This window comes from Topomyia yanbarensis, chromosome 2, assembly GCF_030247195.1.
Source record: "Topomyia yanbarensis strain Yona2022 chromosome 2, ASM3024719v1, whole genome shotgun sequence".
Classification (NCBI taxonomy): domain Eukaryota; kingdom Metazoa; phylum Arthropoda; class Insecta; order Diptera; family Culicidae; genus Topomyia; species Topomyia yanbarensis.
Genome location: NC_080671.1, coordinates 292,161,546 through 292,181,588, shown reverse-complemented (window position 1 = coordinate 292,181,588; position 20,043 = coordinate 292,161,546). Strand labels below are relative to the sequence as shown.

Here is a 20,043-nt window from a genome sequence, read left to right as displayed (position 1 = left end):
CGATGAGAGTTTGACGTGCGAGGATCTGCTGAAGTACGGGGTTGGCCGTTTCAGGGACCGCTTACTTCAGCCAGTGAAAATACTTGAGTGCAAACGTTTGCACTCAGTAGTAGTTGCGGGGGATGGTTCAAAAACGTACCCCCAATCAAACTCTTATCGGGTGACATTCGCTGGTACCGCTTTGCCAAATTTCGTCCTCTTGCACAAGGTTCGTCTGTCTGTGCGTCTGTTTGTGCCGCGGGTCATGAATTGCACAAAGTGTAAACAACTAGGTCACACAGCCACCCATTGTAGCAATAAGGCCCACTGTGGAAAATGCGGCGAGAATCATCTAGATGATTCGTGCAGTAAGCGAGCCGAAAAGTGTCCTTACTGTGCGGAGAGTCTGCATGATATCTCGGCATGTCCCGCGTACAAACTACGCGAGGATAAACTGAAACGTTCCCTTGCGGGACGATCCAAACATTCTTTCGCAGAAATGTTAAAGAATGCTACGCCACCATCCTCAGCAAACATCTATACCCACTTGCCTCCTGACGAGGGCGAGGCTGGTAACCCATAAGAGGGAACATCTACTAGGGTGCCTAGAAGTTATAGGAAGAGGAGAAACATTTCCTCTCGTAAAGTTCCTTGTAAAGGCCAGAAGGTATCCCTTGACGGGGCTCCGAAAGTGACATCTATTGGAAGTGTTGCAACCAAACCGAAGCAATTAACTCCTGGTCTCGAAGGATTAAACTCAAAGAAGGAGTTCCCAGCACTTCCAAGAACATCAAAAATCCCAAGTGTTCCTTTGTTTCAGTTCGAGAGTAATCACAGCACTGGAATTATAAAACTCTCGGACATAGTGGACTGGATAATAAAAACTTTCAATATTACTGATCCTATTAAATGTCTTATGTTAGCTTTTCTCCCTACAGTGAGAACATTTTTGAAGCAGTTGTCTGCTAAATGGCCCCTCCTCTCAGCGATTGTATCCTTCGATGGCTAACTCATCGAACGAGGTCACGGATTTGATCACTATTCTACAGCGGAATTGCAGAAGTATCATCCCGAAAATCGATTCCTTCAAAATTTTAATAAATAATTTGAGTTGCGATGCATTTGCATTATGTGAAACTTGGTTAACTTCCGACATATATCTCAACTTCCACGACTTTAATATTATTCGCCTGGATCGAGACACCCCCTATGGAGGAGTGCTTTTGGGGATCAAAAAGTGCTATTCCTTCTACAGAATTAACCTTCCCTCGATAACAGGTATTGAAGTTGTCGCTTGTCAAGTAACAACCAAAGGCAAAAGCCTTTGCATAGCTTCCATATATATTCCCCCCAACAGCGCGGTTGGGCACCGACGGCTACAAGACATCTTAGAATCCCTGCCAGCACCGCGACTAGTTTTAGGAGACTTTAACTCTCACGGTACAGCATGGGGTTACCTCTATGATGATAACCGGTCTTCCTTAATTCAGGATCTTTGCGATAACTTCAATTTGACAATTTTAAACACGGGTGAAATGACACGGATTCCTGCTCCTCCAGCGCGCCCGAGCGCCATAGACTTGTCCCTTTGCTCAACGTCGCTGCGGTTAAATTGCACGTGGAAGGTAATTCCTGATCCCCACGGCAGCGACCATCTGCCGATTGTAGTCTCAATCAATAACGGTTCAAGGCCATTGAAATCAATCAATATTTCGTATGACCTCACACGAAATATCGATTGGATCGATTGCTGCCGCTATATCCGACAACATCGAATTTACCCAAGAACTTCCTCCGGAGGAAGAGTACAGTTTTTTGGCTGGCTTGATTCTCGACAGCGCGAATCAAGCTCAGACTAAGCCAGTACCCGGCGCGAACATACAAAAACGCTCTCCTAATCCGTGGTGGGACAAAGAGTGCTCAGACGTGTACGCGGAGAAGGCCGCCGCGTATAAGACCTTCCGGGACGACGGGTTATCCGCTAGCTATCGACAATATGCGACGTTAGAAACGCGAATGAAGAGTTTGATGAAAGCCAAGAAACGTAGTTACTGGCGCCGGTTCGTTGACGGACTAACGAGAGAAACATCGATGAGCACTCTTTGGGGCACGGCCCGGCGTTTGCGAAACCGAAACAATACTAACGAGAGTGCAGAATATTCAAACCGTTGGATATTCGATTTCGCCAAGAAGGTTTGTCCGGTATCCGCCCCGGCACAGAAGATTTACCGCGCCGCGTCTCCTCACGATAGCGCGAACGAAACACCTTTTTCGATGGTGGAGTTCTCACTTGCTCTCTTGTCGTGTAACAATAAATCTCCGGGGCCAGACAGAATCAAATTCAACTTGTTGAAGAATCTGCCTGAATCTGCCAAGTTTCTCGAGGCTAACATTGTCCCACTCGATTGGAGACAAGTGAAGGTCATCACCATCCAAAAACCAGGAAAACCAGCCTCCGACCACAATTCGTACCATCCGATCGCAATGCTATCATGTATCCGGAAGTTGTTCGAGAAAATGATCCTATCCCGCCTCGACAATTGGCCTATGCTAGCAAAGAGCAGATGGCATCAGTGTTCCTAGATATTAAGGGGGCTGTTGATTCAGTTTCGATTTCAGAGAAGCTGCACCAGCATGGTCTTTCAGCGACTTTAAACAACTTTTTACTAAACTTGTTGTCGGAAAAGCACATGCATTTTTCGCATGGTGACTTATCGACATCACGATTTAGCTACATGGGCCTTCCCCAGGGCTCATGTCTAAGCCCCCTGTTATACAATTTCTACGTCAACGACATTGATGAATGTCTTGACAATTCCTGCACGTTAAGGCAACTTGCAGACGATGGCGTGGTGTCTGTTACGGGACCCAAAGCTGTCGATCTACAAGGACCATTACAGAATACCTTGGACAATTTGTCTGCTTGGACTATTAAGCTGGGTATCAAATTCTCCGCGGAGAAAACTGAGCTAGTTTTATTTTCAAGGAAGCGTGAACCAGCACAACTACAGCTTCTATTAATGGGTCAAACTATCGCTCAGGTCATCACAGTAAAATTTCAAGGGGTCTGGTTCGACTCGAAAGGTACTTGGGGATGCCATATTCGGTATCTGAAACAGAAATGCCAGCAAAGGATCAACTTTCTTCGTACAATAACCGGAACATGGTGGGGTGCCTACCCAAAAGACCTAATTAGGTTGTATCAAACAACGATACTGTCGGTAATGGAATACGGATGCTTCTGCTTTCGCTCCGCCGCGAACATACATTTCATCAAACTCGAAAGAATTCAGTATCGTTGTTTGCGTATCGCCTTAGGGTGCATGCAGTCGACCCATACGATGAGTCTCGAAGTGCTGTCGAGCGTTCTCCCGTTGAAAAATCGATTTTGGGAACTCTCATATCGATTGCTCATTCGATGCGATATCTTGAACCCGGTCGTGATTGAAAATTTCGAAAGGCTTGTTGAGCTCAATTCTCAGACCTGTTTCATTTCCCTGTACTTTGACTACATGGCGCAGAATATTAACTCTTCTTCTTACAATCCCAACCGTGTGCATTTCATAAATACTTCTGAATCTACTGTTTTCTTCGACACATCCATGAAAGACGAGATTAGTGGAATTCCGGACCACATACGCCCACAAGTGGTTCCAAACATTTTTTATAATAAATTCCGAGAAGTCGACTGTTCTAAGATGTTTTATACTGACGGATCAAACCTCGAAGGCTTCGGTATTTTCAATCAAAAGTTCACCGCCTCCCACAAACTCAGTGACCCTGCTTCAGTTTACGCCGCAGAACTAGCTGCCATTCAGTATACCCTTGGAGTCATTGAAACATTACCCGCAGGCCATTACTTCATCGTTTCGGATAGCCTCAGTTCCATTGACGCTATTCGCTCGATGAAACATGGAAAGCACTCCTCGTATTTTTTGGGGAAAATACGGGAGCTACTGAGTACTTTATCTGACAACTCTTTCCAGATTACCTTGGTATGGGTCCCTTCTCATTGCTCCATTCCGGGCAATGCGAAGGTAGACTCCTTAGCTAAGGTGGGTGCCTTAGAAGGAGACGTTTACGAAAGACCAATTTGCTTCAGCGAATCTTTCAGTATTACTCATCAGAGAACCCTCGAAAGTTGGCAAACTTCGTGGAGCAGTGGGGAGCTGGGAAGGTGGCTACATTCGATAATCCCTAAGGTATCAACGAAACCTTGGTTCAAGGGGATGGATGTGGGTCGTGACTTCATTCGTGTGATGTCCCGACTCATGGCAAACCATTACACGCTGGATGCACATCTCCAGCGTATTGGGCTCGTGGATAGTGGTATCTGCGCTTGTGGCGACGGCTATCACGACATCGAGCACATTGTCTGGGCGTGCACCGAGTACAGTTCCGCCAGGTCTCGGCTAATGGATACCCTGCGGGCCCGAGGAAGACCAACCAACGTCCCGGTTCGAGATGTGCTGGCAAGCCGCGATGTCCTCTATATGTCCCTTATATACACCTTTGTGAAAACCATCAATATACAAGTCTAACTGCCCCTTCTTATTTTCCTTATCATTCTCAGAACCCTCTTCCACCTGTATCAAAGCATCTGTATCGAATGAGCCAACAAACACGGGACCTACGGCACGAAAATAACACGCTTAACTCGAAATGTAGCCGATCCACATCTGAACCGTACTACGAAATCGTCTGGAAAAACCCCTGCCATCTTGACGAGGACCACCCGGCGTCCCAGTACATAATTCCCCTGATGAAGGCCACCTGAGTTTGTAATCCAACCGTTGATCTCACGATGCCTGAAACTGATATAATTTTCTCTCCCTGCCATCTTTGTCTACCCTCCCTCCCCTGACTCTTATACTCAGAAGTAACACCCCCGCCCCCCCCCCCCCCAATATCTTCACGAAGCATTTAGCTCTTCTTGTCTCTTCTAGTTTTAACTATTGTATTATATAATCTCGTTGAAAATGCCCAACTCTACTACCCACAAAAATAACTATAATTACGAATCTTTACAAAATTCAATCATGCCCTCTAGTTATTCCTACTTTTAAGATAGTCGTAAAAAATTGTCCCCCTTAGTTAAAAATTATTTGCTCCAATAATCTCACTGATAAAAATGTCAAACCATATTGCCACAAAAACTTAATGACCCCCCTAATCTTACGAAAATAATATCATGTAGATATATAATATAGCTATAAAATCGCATTAGTTTCATTTTAAAAAAATCAATATGTAATCCCCTAGTTCTAAGCAATTTAAAATGTAAAACAAAACAAAATTGGCACCTTTGAGCTAACGCTACGTGCCTTATCAAATAAACGATTTGAATAAAAAAAGTCTTCATTTAATCAAGTCGTGCTCCGTATTATGATAACAAAGAAAAGTGCAAAGAAAGTGAAATCTTTATACCTCGAAAGTACGTACACCTTCGCTTCGTTTAGCGTACGTACCTTGCGGGACATGATAAATTAAACCGTCTTTTCACCTGATAAAAATGAATTGGGAAAACCCGATTAAAAATCAAAAATAGAAACTCTCAGTATATCCCAGCACACATTAGAAAGAGTGAAATTTTCCGTTAAATAATCTACTCGTAGCTTCCACTTAAGGGAAATATGTAACTGGCCATTAGAGTGGCTCGAAAATGACATTTTCCAGCACAGCACTTTTTGAGTTCCTTGTGTGGTCCCAAATGCCTGTGCAAAGTTTGAGAGCGGTCGGTTGCTTCCCGGGTTTGCACATTGCGTTTAAAGTTTGTATGGGATTTTATATGAGGAATTCGATTATTTTGCATTTGCGTTAATAAAGATCGCTATTTCACTCAATATGAAAAACCAGCTTTATAAAACGATAATTCAAACCTCGGTTAACAACTTTGTCGAAGACTGTAACTAACTACTAGTTTTCAAAAATAGTTATAACGATTTTAAAACTAATGGTTCAATCCAAATGCCAAATCCAAAATCCACCACGACACCGATACTTTAAACTTGAATAAATGAGAATATATTCATCGCAGAGACTTGGTACCTTTGAATGAAATGTTCAGAATGAATTGCTGAATAACAAAGACGTAATCAGAAAATGAAAACAAGAGGGGGTGTGACTTGTGTACTCCCCAGTCCCCTGTTTAGATAGTTTTGTATAACATAAGGAGCACATCTTCAACACAGGTTTAAACCGCCGAATTAAAAATTAATCTTACGTGTTTGAGTGCTACTATTTGACGGCTCTACTGTTATTTCATTTAAAATGGTACAGCGGTTTATAAGTTTCACATTTTTAAAACCCTATTTCTTAGCCGTTCAGAGTCAGAATTTAAAAAAATGCATATCCTTAGATTACTTGAAGTCTCGGAATTGTTTCTATTGACATTGAAAATCTAGGAACGAAACCAGGACAGTTAAATTGAGTTAGAGGTGGTGTTGGCGAGCCAGAAATATACTTCAGGTTAGAACCCAACGCCATTTCCAGACCTGAGTTAGTTTTTGCCCCAAGCAAAAACAACACATAAATTTGTAGGTGTAAATTCTAAATATTGTAAATATTATTTCCCACAACAAAGATTGCAATATGATTCATATTTGGGTCTATCAAAATATTATGAAAGTTCAGTCGTTAACATTTACAAGGACGTAATGATTCTTTGTCTTATACAAAACAATCTAAACAGAGACTGGAGAGTACACATGTCCCCCCTCTTCGTTTCATTTTCTGACTACGTCTATGATATTCAGCAATTCATTCTGAACATTTCATTCAAAGGTATCAAGTCTCTGCGATGAATATATTCTCATTTATTTAAGTTTTAATGTAGAATACAATTAAGCTTTCAATATAGGGGTCCAAGTTTCAAAATATCGGCTTCGGCGCCGCGTCAGATTTTGAACGTTAATAACTTTTATCATACTTAACAGAATGATTTGATTTTTAGGCCAATTTGTTGAAAATATGTTCCTCTATGCTGTATTAAAATTTGAAGTATGTATGCACTAATAACAAAAAATTGTGTTTTGAAAAATCTTTCGAAAACGACTCGGAAAAGTGGAAATTTTCAGCCCATCCCGCACAGAGCCGTCAATATGGTGAACCAACCGAACAATAAAATAATGAAAAGTTTATATATAGGGTGATGAGCCTATTTTCACCATACTAAGCAAGGTGCCTCACTAATTCGGTAATCTCTTGCCTTACAATCAATGGAATACGTAAAATTGACATCAACCGCTTTGCTTCGTTGTTAAGAACCAATATAATAACACAAATGCGTTGAAAGCAGTAAAATTCTTGTGTTTGAGCACAATGAAAACTCGAATCGAGTGCCCCTATTGTTGCGCTACCATTTGACTCAATGCGTTGAACAAAGATGGCAGACACTGCTCTAACCAACGGCTTCAAATGGGTAGGGTGATAATAGAAACATGGCGCAAATAGGCTCATCACCCTAGGTCCACTACATGTTTGTTCCTATGATTATTCGTATTGGGTTGCTTGACGAGAGCAGTTGGTGAGGGAAAGACGGCATATTCCTTTGGTTAGGCCATTAGAAGCTGGACGGAAAGGAAAGGCTCATGCACGGCACGAGAATGAGCGAGAAAGCGATAGTAGTGCATATTAGCGCGATTATATAAATATCTGTCGGTCGGTTTTTCTCATCATTCGTATTCGTTCAAGTACTAGCAAGCGGCCAGTCCACCGGAGGGAAGCAGTTGGCAATGACGAAGGACCGAAAAAGTGCCCCAGCTACTGGTGGCCCATCGCAACCAACTACCGATCAGGAACTGTCGCCATGCCAGTATTTCGCCCTAACTAAAGGGCAACGTTCAAGTACTAGCAAGCAGCCAGTCCACCGAAGGAAAGCAGTTGGCAATGACGACGGTCCGAAAAAGTGCCCCAGCTACTGGTGACCCATCGCAACCAACTACCGATTAGAAACTGTCGCCTTGCAAGAATTTCGCCCCAACTAAAGGGCAACAGGGCAACTAATCTGTAGGCTATCGTTCCAGCGTCTGGTTCGTGAGATTGTACAGGACTGCAAAGTCGAGCTACGCTTACAAAGCTCAGTCGTAATGATGCCCCGAGAAGCCAACGATGCCTGCTTGGTCGGTTTGTTCGAGTATGCAAAATAGTGCGCCAAGCGCATAACTTTCAGGCCAAATACATTAAACTGACTCACCGTGTCCGCGGGGAGTGGGTCTGAATATAGGAATGGCACGAAAACGAGTGAGAGAGCGATAGTAGTGCTTTCTCGTGTGCTCATATATGAATATTGCTCGGTCGGTTTTTCTCATCATTCGTATTCGTTCAAGCACTAGCAAGCAGCCAGTCCACCGAAGGAAAGCAGTTGGCAATGACGACGGTCCGAAAAAGTGCCCCAGCTACTGGTGACCCATCGCAACCAACTACCGATTAGGAACTGTCGCCCTGCAAGAATTTCGCCCCAACTAAAGGGCAACAGAGCAACTAATCTGTAGGCTATCGTTCCAGCGTCTGGTTCGTGAGATTGTACAGGACTGCAAAGTCGAGCTACGCTTACAAAGCTCAGTCGTAATGATGCCCCGAGAAGCCAACGATGCCTGCTTGGTCGGTTTGTTCGAGTATGCAAAATAGTGCGCCAAGCGCATAACTTTCAGGCCAAATACATTAAACTGACTCACCGTGTCCGCGGGGAGTGGGTCTGAATATAGGAATGGCACGAAAACGAGTGAGAGAGCGATAGTAGTGCTTTCTCGTGTGCTCATATATGAATATTGCTCGGTCGGTTTTTCTCATCATTCGTATTCGTTCAAGCACTAGCAAGCAGCCAGTCCACCGGAGAAAAGCAGTTGGCAATTATGACGGTCCGAAAAAGTGCCCCAGCTACTGGTGGCCCATCGCAACCAACTACCGATCAGGAACTGTCGCCATGCCAGTATTTCGCCCCACCTAAAGGGCACTGGAGCAACTAATCCGCTGGCTAACATTCCAGCGTTTGGTTCATAAGGTTGTGTATTACTTCAAAGTCGAGCTACGCTTACAAAACTCAGCCGTAATGAAGCCAGTGATGCCTACTTGATCGGTTTGTTTGAGGATACAAAATAGTGCCCCAAGTACGTAATTTTCTCGCAGAAGAAATCAAACTGGCTCACAGTGTCCGCTGGGAGTGGGCGTGAATTACTATATAAGCAACGGTTCTTTTCAGGACCAATCAATTGTGTTCTAGTGAGAGTTAAACTGAAACTTTCATTTTAAGATGTGTAACAAATTTTCACGTTGTGTGGAAAGAAGTAGCTTGCACACGGAACAAAAATTCAAATTATCCTCTCGCTCGTTTCGTGCACTGCTTTTCCATTCCTTTCTGTTGCTATTATCAGTATAACCAAAACGAATGTGCGTGTTCCCTCACCATCCCTCTAGTGATCAGTGTTGCTTTAATTGCATGTGTTTAAGAGAAACGTTGAAGTCGCATGCTTCTATTCGAGCTTTTTGGCAGCCTCCGTGAACTAACTGCATTAAATGATTTTTTTGTGCAGCTCCGTGCTAGTAGCAAACAAAATGGCCCTACCAGCGTCTGATTCGTGAGATTTTGCAGGATTTCAAAGTCGAGCTAAGCTTATAAAATTCAGCCGTAACTAAACGTCTCGAATTGAAGTCACGACGCTCCGGTTAAGTCACAGACATTACCCACCCATCTTTTTTATTGTGACCACGACTAACGGTTTAATATAGACACCCCATTTCAATATTTCGGAAGGAACAGAAGGTCGAGTTTGGAAAGTTTGTAACTTTCATTGTACTTAACCAAATTACACAATGTTCGCACCAATGATTCAGTAATATGACCAGGAATCTTCTATTAGATTTGTAAGTATGTATAATTTACATGAATAAAGAAAAATTGATTTTCAGGAATCAATTATTATCTGTTCTGCCATTGGCCAGTACTATGCGACTTCCTCATGCTAACAATTTATTTCATCGTTAGCCATCTCCCTCACCAAGGCCAACAACGCCAACAAAAACGGTCCTTTTCAGGACCACCATCATTGTTGTAAAGAATAATTTGAAATAAAAAATTCCAATGAGTATCAACATATTTGAAGAACGTGTTCCTTATGTATTCTACATCTCTCCGATTATGTCGCAGACATTACCCACCCATCTTTTTAATGTCGATGTTGGTGGTGCACCGGCAGTGTTGGAAAAAGTAATCAATTTCTGTATTTGTATTTTACCATAAGTTTTAAAATCGTTATAACTATTTTTTGAAAACTCGTAGCTAGTTACGGTTTTCGACAAAGTTGTTAACCAAGATTTGTCGAAATTTGTATAGTTTTATAAAGCTGGTTTTTCATATTCAGTGAAATAACGATCTTTATTAACGTAAATGCGAAATAATTAATTTCCCGATATAAAATCCCATGCAAACTTTGAACGCAATGCGATAATCCGGGAAGCAACCAATCGCTACCAAATTTTGCACAGGCATTTGGGACCACAAAAGGAACTCAAAAAGTGCTGTGCCCGCTAGTTTAAATCATTTTGAAGTTTACCCATACAACCGCGAGCCACTCTACTGGTCATATTTAAACAATACTTTTACTGTAATTTATTAAACTGTTCTTGTAGTCTATTCGCATGTACTTAAAAACTCTTAATCGTTAGGTATGTTACATCTTCACAACTTTAGTTCTAAATGTTCACTTGAATCCTTCTACTGAAAGATATGAGAACAATATTCTGTCTAAAATTAACTTATGTGTCGAATGGGACGAACGGTATGATAATAAAATTTTTACTGATCGAGTTAGAAGCATTTTAAGACAAATATTCAGTTACAGGAAAAGTTCAGTAACGCTTGTGGTTCGACAAAAAACGGCATCATTCATGCAACTTTTATCGGTGGATTTTGGAAATAACCCAGCAAATATTTTCAATAATAATATTCGCTGCCGCTCCTTCATTATATTTATTTTTGTTTATTGCGCACTTGGCCACCCGCCCCTTTCAAACTGGTGAATATATAAACAACCACAAAAAGCAATGATTAGAGTCTTAATACCAAATTCGCCATTCGTGCAGTGAGATGCAGAGGATTTATATATTCAAGAAGCAGCGTACTCGATAGTGCAGCATTAGTGCATTGCACCAACGTAAAGCATGCCTATTAAAAATGGCAAGTCAGCAGATTCACCTTGCAATAGTATGATACAAGTCGGTTGGGAAGGTTATTAAAATCATAAATTCGGCATTGTAACACAAATATGTACATTAATATTGAATAGCAAAATATACCGTTGGGGAGACCGGGGCTAGTTGGCGGTGTTTTCGGTTTTCAATTTTTACCGCTTTGATGTAGATAGATCTTGCAAAATAGAACACGCGGCATGAAAGAGCAGACCGTTGGCAACATCTCTGATTTTTTTAAAGTGTTTGATGCATTGTCTCCATTTTTAGATACAAAAATATGTGACGCGGAAAACCCGCCAACTTACCCCGGCCCCGGGATAAGATGGAGGTATGTGGGGATACGCCAAAAACTAAGCAATCAAATGGAGATGCAATTACTTCAAGAATCCTTTTGGAACATGCCAAATGTCTTTTCGAGAAAACTGTATATTAATCGACATATTTCCATAATCATATATTTCAGTTTCAATGATCCGGCATTTTGACTTTGACGTGTACTCCCTATTCAAAAGCAAATTTTCGAAATTCTTCATACAATTGGCCGGAATAAATGTCTCCTACATTGGCGAGATACACAAGAAAAAGATTTTCTTACTTTGGAATGAATTTAAGAAATAAAAAATTGTGATGACTTTTGCACTGTAAATAGTACTGCCAACTTGCCCCGCGTGCAGCACCGTCCACTTACCCCAACCGCATATTTTATTAAAAACTATTTAAAATATAACTCTTGTTTGTGGATAGATGTAATATCTATACGGATACTGAAAGCTTTTTCATGCGCTATCAAAAATATTCATTCGGGAAATAGATTGAAAATCACCTTAAATAACGCAAAGTATTTAAAATTTCGAAAATTTACTTAGTATGCTCGAAAACACAATATTACCCACAACTTCCACCAAACAAATCGTTTTACAACAAAAACACATTGGATAACGGGTTTCACATACCTTGAGGTACACAAGAAGAGGCAGCGCTATATGTCTAATAGAAACAGAGAAAAAGGGATTCCGCCAACTTACCCCAACCGCCAACTAGCCCCGGGCTCCCCTATAGATCCACGGCTATTTTTCACCATCGCCGAAAGAGTCGAAACCTATGGCAGCAAAATGTCAAACGAAATTTTCGTTCGAATGCTATAGCAATTCATCACACCTCTTTGTGGTCAAGGGAATACGAACGGTAGCAGAAGATGATTGAAATTTCTTGGTTGTTTGCAACGACTGTGACCGTGTCGGCAACACGAGGAGTGATAACCAGGGCCTGAAATTCTCATACCCATTCAATGAACGATGAAATTCACTGAATTCACCTTCGTCTTTTCGCTGCCTCCTTCGTTACTAAATTCACACAAAGCAAAACAATAAAGAAAACGCCCCTTCTTCTTTCGATTCTATGGAAGCGAGTAGCAGAAGTAGTGACTTTCGTTTTCCTATGACAATACGAAAATTCAATCTCGTTTTAATTTCAAATCAGTAATTTTGATTTTTATTTTAATTTTCATTAAATGAAATTATAGCAATGTGCATCATAAAATGCAACTAAAACGCCGCAAACACAGGAAATATGCACACCAATAGTGCTTCAGTCGTCCAATATCATCGCTAGCTTGTAATTCTCCCAAATCTAACAACGACAAATAAATATTGTTACTAGTTTCTTTTCGTTTGGCCATCGCTATGTGCAATATCGAAGAGACTAATGTCGTTCTCGATTTCGAAGCGAAAACGAATGTGTGGAGGAAATAATGAAATTGAATTTACCCGCATGCTTTGTCGTAGGCCGTTGTCTCATTTTCGGTTTCGTAATGTTCTAGTGGTTTAGAAAGTAGCTTCGCTCGCTCGTAATTTTCGTCAGATTTTGGTAAACGAAAAAAACATTTTTCGACTCTAACAGTTATTTTATTTCAAAAACCTACCGGTTATGGGTGTTGGCAGCTGCTGTGAAACATTTAAGATAAAATACCTACCATTACGTAGATTGATTTGCTTGTATTTATTTTGCAAAAACCATTCAAAAAACAGTTTATCATTCCAGAGTAAAGTTTCTGCGGTTTCCGTGCTTGGTGTGGTTGCTTGTTCTTGGTGATTCGTGCTAGGAATGGAACAAATGGATATCGAAGACGGTGGAGTCGGCGGTGGCCTCTCTGGCCCAAAGTAGCCCGGCTTATGGAATGTCGTCGGTTGTAGATGAACTGTGAAATAGATGAAACATTCGTCCTTTTTGTGGGATACTATACTGTGTGTGTACTAGTAAATATAGCAGTGCATATTGATGCAAAGATATGTGAGGTCAAAGATGCTTTTTAAACTTCATTTTGATTGATGTTGGTTAACGACGTTTTTCGGCGAGATTGAAAAACAAACGTATTACGTACCAGATCATCCGGACATTTGAGAGTATTGTCATATCCAATTTTTGAAACAGTGAAACAGTACCTCCTACCATCCCAAAAGTCGTACATAGAATGGATATCTCGATCTCTCGCTTCCTGATCGAACAAGCGATGACTTTGCGTTCTATTTTTCCTGCTAAAACGCATCGATTTTGCGTTTCGTAAATCTTCGTTTGTATACATGGTTACCAGTTATCTTTTCTAACAAACGCGTTCTATGAAGAATAATTTCTCAAATGGTGTAAATAAAACCAATTTGCATTAAGTTTTCTTCGCCATCATGATTTGTAATTTGCTGTAAATAATACCAATGTTTTTTCGGCACTGCATCCGCCCCCACAGGAGTACTCCTCATATATCGCTTCATATTTTTGAGGTTGTTATGTTAGACTTGCCATTTTCAGTACGTAGAAACAAAACATAATCATTTAAAAGGTGTCCTCTGCAGGCCCGTGCGCAAGGGGAGGGTTTTAGGGGTTCAACCCCCCCCCCCCATGACGGTTTTGAATTATTTTTAAAAATGAATTAGTTTCTGTTCTGGAAAAAAATATACTGCGAGACGTTTTGACACATACAATGTCATTTGAGTTTGGTCTTACGTTTGGTTGTAGAAACCAAAGAAAAAACTTTGCGAGGGTGGCTGGAAAGGGATGTAAGTTAAGATGGTCGGCTACTTTGGATCGGTTCACGTTTCGACTTGTTTCGATATTAGCAACAGTTGTGAGTAGACCAGTTACACAGCAAAGTCGGTCAGCGGGAAGTCGGAGAAAATCGGGATATCGTAGTCTAGAGAAATTTCACCGCTTCTCTTCGTCAGAGTGGCTCACAGCTAAATGGCTCGCGAGAATGGGCTACGGTATCGGAAGAAATACCGCCGTCGAGGAACTCTCAGCACCATCTAGCAGACAAATATAAACGAGTAACGTCAAGAAGGGTAAGATACCCTGCGAAGGTGGTTGTAAAGAGATGTAAATCATTGTGGGCGACACTGCCGGATCGTTGGACTGCAAGCAAGAAAAAACAACAATGGGAAAACACGAGCGATTAACACAAAATAAAAAAGCAATAGAACAATCCCTACTGAAGTAGTATCGAACATTGTCCGGCATGCATGAAGATTGCGAGATACAAGGGGTTTAGGTTTAGTCAGTAGGCTTAACTACTACAAACCAATCCGACACTACCACGAGCAAGCAGGCAGCGGTGTCTGCAGAAGATTCTTTTTTGATAACAGATATTTACTCAATTTGTTGAGTTGGGTCGATTGGTACACGAGACTTGGCCCTCTTGACCTCGGCAAAAATCTTTAAAGTTTTAGGGTTTCTATATCTTTTATAAGAGACGTAAAAAATCAAAACCCTCCCCTTGAGAACTTTCTGCGCACGGGCCTGGTCCTCTGCTACCATCGTACTCTGTATTGTGAGTATGTACCCAGTCAAAAAGGGCAAGTTGCTGGCTAACGGGGGGCTATTTGCCAACTCGGATGCGCTAATTGCCTTCAATTTGCCAGCAAATTGCTGGCAATTAGGGGGCTATTTCAAATGCAACATTTGGGCGATTTGCCACCGTCATTTTTGTGCCGCCCTACCCGCCCTTGAATCACCCCCAAATCGCCCAAGTGCACTAGACAAACAAAATACAAGCGAGAACACACCAATTGTTTAAAAAAACAATTTTACGATTAGGCCAAACATGAACCGCCATGTTTGAAAAACGCAAAAAACAACCAAATTCATTTCAGCCGCCAGAAAATTTGTCTAAGTGTTGAAATTGCCTTCAAATCGCATTCGCAAATTGCATTTGTTCCTAGGGGAAATTAGCATAGGCGAGTTGAATCAAACGTCAAACTGTTTAAATCGCCAGACTATGTTCAACCGCTTTTTTTTACCGGGATTCACCTTTCCATATTGTCTTGTATTTAGCTCTATACACTGATAAAATAAAGTACCCACTAATGCGTAGAAAACTACCTATTTACAATAAAAGTGGAATAACCCACTTAATGGACAAAGAGCTTGTACTCAATAATAAGTACAGGTACGTCAACCTGGGTACGTTTTATCCATTGTTTTTCGCAGAACAGTAGAAACAATATGCGTAAAAATACCCATTCATGAAAATCGCCATAGAATGAAAAATATTGAAAATAGATTTATTTTTAAATTAAAAAAAATACATTACAAGACATCGATTTCACATTACATATTTCTCTTTCATGAAAGCATACGAGGGATTCTGTTCTAAAGCCAAGCTTGTTGATTGCTGAGTGAACGTCGATTTTTTCCCGTTTCGCTTTGTGCTGTGATGATGCACACGTCGAATCTCATAATAGTTTGTTCATCGCCAGCTATCTGTTCATGCGATAAATACAATGCCTGATGAGTGGGGTTGTTGAATAAAGGCTGGCACAATCTAGCTTAGAATTGTTCACACAGAATTTCGTTCGATGGATGAAGCAAATTCTTCCGAATGCCATGCTCACTGAATTTGGAGAATTCATGCGAATGCGATTTTTGCCACTCGTGAGAATATTTTTTGTGAGAATGTGTGATGTGTTTGGATGCCGGATAAGACCCGTATAAATAAATACCATTCCAGAAAACTTCGGAACCATTTCCAAACTATTCAAATAATACTCACCATAATGGGAATACTATTGACATTTCCCTCGTTAAAATTTAACTATTTAACTACCATACTCATTTTGGTTACCATTTTTAGTATCTTCCGTGTATACTATATTAGAGATTTGTATACTACATTTAACTTTTGTGCTAGAGGTTAATATTGCTCTGGTGGTGTTTATTATCCGCACATCCGTTTACCATGTTCCAAAAACCTGTAGTTTAACTTGATCAAAAATTCTCGTCTTAGAATAATGCGGTGATAGCTCAATTGGATAAAGCGTCAGTACACTTAGCTTTCTTCAGAAGATGGCGTGTAACAAAATAAACTTCATCAATCGATAGAATTAAAAAGGAGAAAAAAAAGAATTTTTTCTCAACCTAATATTTTACGTATCGCTGGATCTAAAATATACATGTCACCATAATCTGTATGATTCTTGAATGGGATATTGTCAAAATGTATATGAAAAAGAACATATTTTGGTATGGTGACCGTTCTTAACGACCCGTTGTTTGTATGGTCGTGAATGGAAAAACTGTAATGGTTATGTTCGATATTATACCAGGCAATGGTTAATCTATTGTTGAACGAACCACATTGAAAATGGTTTTTAAAAAAGCAATGGTTAGCATATGGTACATATTTATGCGGGGAGCCAGTAGATAAAAAGGCTACCAGATGCATAGCATTCGAACGTTTGCTGATGCACAGTGATTTGGAAAGAAATTATCGCGCATCCAATGATGTGTGTATTACTACCAACTATTGCAGCAGGTCCACCGCCCATAGCACTGTGCAGTCCTCTCATTATAAGTTGATCAAGCATTACCCACTAACCATAATCACGAGCCATTGCATGAAGAGCCAAAAAGAATATGGGTGATAGGAATGAAATTGTCGCCATTTTTCGGTCTATAACAATATACAGTGACACAATCTCATATTCGTACACCTCTAGTGTGTATGTTTAATATTGTTTCATAAATGTTTGCGCTATTTAATATAGGTGTTGTTTTGTAAATGTGGTAGTAGAATCATCATCTGTCATTTTCTTATCATTTGTAATTAAAATGTGCAAGTTTCCGTACACTATACATAAAAAATCATTACTTGGTGTAAAAATGGCACAATTTCATATTCGTACACTTTTGAAAAGTCAATTAATTTGTAATTTAAGACCTGTTATTTCTTTATTTTTTTTGTTTTACTTAGAAAAATAGATTTAATGACTACAAAAAAAAAGGTTCATTTGCACAGTTTGCTCTACACTGGTTTAAGAAATTCTCTCAAATTGACGTAATGGTTCAAAAAAAGTAAACTAACTGCCATTATGGAACGGAAACTAATTATTACTTACCAAAATGAAGCTAAATCACTTCATGAAATCTTTGAAATTGTTCAAAGGTTTTGTCCAGCTATTTAACATGTCGTTAAAAACTTTGATATGGCGAAACGTAGAGCAGATATTACGAAAAACTTGAACCGTAAAAATTTACGATGAGGGATAAACGATTTTTAATTAGAAAAATTTGGGAAAATCGAGTAATTAAGGTTATATACATGGTAAATAAATTGAGTCATAGCATTTAAGTATAAGTCTGCTCTGGTACGGCTCGAAATGTATGGAGAACGGACAATTACAATGCTTGTGTTCTGAGCAAAAAGCTGTCCATCAATGAGAAAAACAAAAAATGGATTTTTACATTTCTTATAAAAGAAATGTGTAGAATTCGCTCAAACTTTCAAGATTTTTTTCGAGGCCCGGAGGGCCGAGTCTTATATACCACTCGACTCAGCTCAACGATTTGGGACAATGTATGTGTGTGTCTGTGTGTGTATATGTAACGGACAAATTCTCATTCGTGTTTCTCAGCAATGGCTGAACCGATCTTATCTAAACCAATTTTAAATGAAAGAACTAAAAAAAACAGTAAGAATGCTATTAATTTGTTTTTGATTCTGATGTTTATTTTCCAAGATATAAATGTTTGAATGCGTAAAAATGGCGTATTATGCAGTTTTTTTGAATTATCTGCCGAAATTGACAATACAGATTAACAATTTATTTGTTTTTAGACAGCTTTAACGAATACCTTTCGAACAAGCTATAGATTGTTGAAATCGGACTATTATCAAATTATCAAAATGCGGACGAAAGATTTTTATCATTTCCCATTGCCAGAAATATGACCAAAAACATGTAATCTATTATTAACGCCAAAACGGCTTATTTTAGGTCAATAGCATCTTCGGAGAATTTAATGGAGGCAATATGCCCATTCTTTTGGTATTGTGCTTTTGCTGATTAATCCCCCAGGACTGAGATATTTTCACAAATTTTCTTGGAAGTGATTATATCGAAATGATGCCTACAGCAAATTTATAGCTCTTACTTTTGCGAATAACTTTACTGAAGACTTCAAATATCTAATTTGAATACTTTAAAAGTTATGGCTTGTTGTTTGTGGATTACTGTGCGTCGCCTATTTATTGTTCAATATAGTAATAATCCATTGAAATAAGCCAAACATTATTTCGATAAATCGAATTTTGTATTTCATCAAAAATACATAGCTTTCAATATTTGCTAAAAATGTTTTTGCCTTTCTAATTTACTCTAAAATTCGTCAATCTAATCCCGACCCGGAGGGCCGAGTGTCCTATGCCAATCGACTGAGTTCGTCGAGATCGGAAAATGTCTGTGTGTATGTATGTGTGTGTATGTGTGTATGTGGAAAAAAATGTGACCTCTGTTAATCAGAGATGGCTGGATCGATTTTCACAAAGTTAGTCTCACATGAAAGGTACAACTTTCCCATCGGTTGCAATTGAATTTTTTATTGATTGGACTTCCGGTTCCGGAGTCACGAGTTGAAGAGTGCAATCACACAGCAAATTCCCATATAAACTGAAATGAAAAATTTTCAAAATCAAATTTGTATTTTTGATGCCAAATGACTTTAAAATGCATGAAACATTGAGATTTGATGTAAACTCGAAAAAAAATAATGCTTGACAAAAATTGATTTTTTTGGACTTTGGTACATTTTTGCCTTTCTCATATAGATAGGTTATGCAATCACTCTAAAAATCGTCAATCATACCGGCCCGGAGCGAGTATGCAGTGAGGGGTTGCTACTTTAAAATTAAAACTAGTTTAAAATTTCTTAACAAGTTGAAAATTTTCGGCAGGACCCGGACCTCCCGGATCTTTCTCCATGATCCGCCGCTGGTTTCCATCAATGTTTCAGTATCACATAGTATCTCAAGATCGTGGCTGTCGATCCATTGTACGTATGTGCAAATCGTACTGAACATGTAATATTCATTTCCACCATTGTATTGAACATAACCAGCCATGGAATCGTAGTCTGGACAAATGAGAAAAGCACAATTGCACCACTAGGTGGATTAAAACAGGTTTTTATTTTGGGAATGCGTCGAGTTGAGACGAAAATGTAATATGATTAATAACGAGGATAACACTTTCCGAATGTAGAGAGAAATTTATGAAAAATGACGATTTCCATTCGAATCTAGCAGGTCCTGATCGATTTTGATGAGAATTTGATTTTTGTTGCATGACCAATTATATGTATAGGTCAAATGTTCAAAAACAGTAATTTAAGGTCAAGATAACATCATTTTGAAACCGCCAATTGCGGAGGTTTAGTATCTTCGATGAGTTTTACAAACATTAAACAGCGCATCATTTGATGAAATAATTTTGACGGTATATCGTCCAAGAAGTATTTATGGTGAATTTTCTTAGGTTAATATTCATGACTACAATAAAGTCTCAACAAAATCGCTAAAGACACGAACTCTGTTACTATTTTCTGAAATATTAA

The 20,043-nt window shown here is 39.8% G+C and overlaps 1 protein-coding gene across 1 annotated transcript in view; it reads right to left on the bottom strand.

The window, feature by feature from the left end:
- The window catches only part of LOC131683273 (uncharacterized), a 625,702-nt gene that overhangs the window by 374,991 nt on the left and 230,668 nt on the right, over positions 1 to 20,043 (bottom strand). The window contains exon 3 of the mRNA XM_058965110.1: positions 13,139 to 13,363. Within this exon, the coding sequence (XP_058821093.1) occupies positions 13,139 to 13,363 (225 nt within the window). The remainder of the gene's footprint in view (positions 1 to 13,138; positions 13,364 to 20,043) is intronic.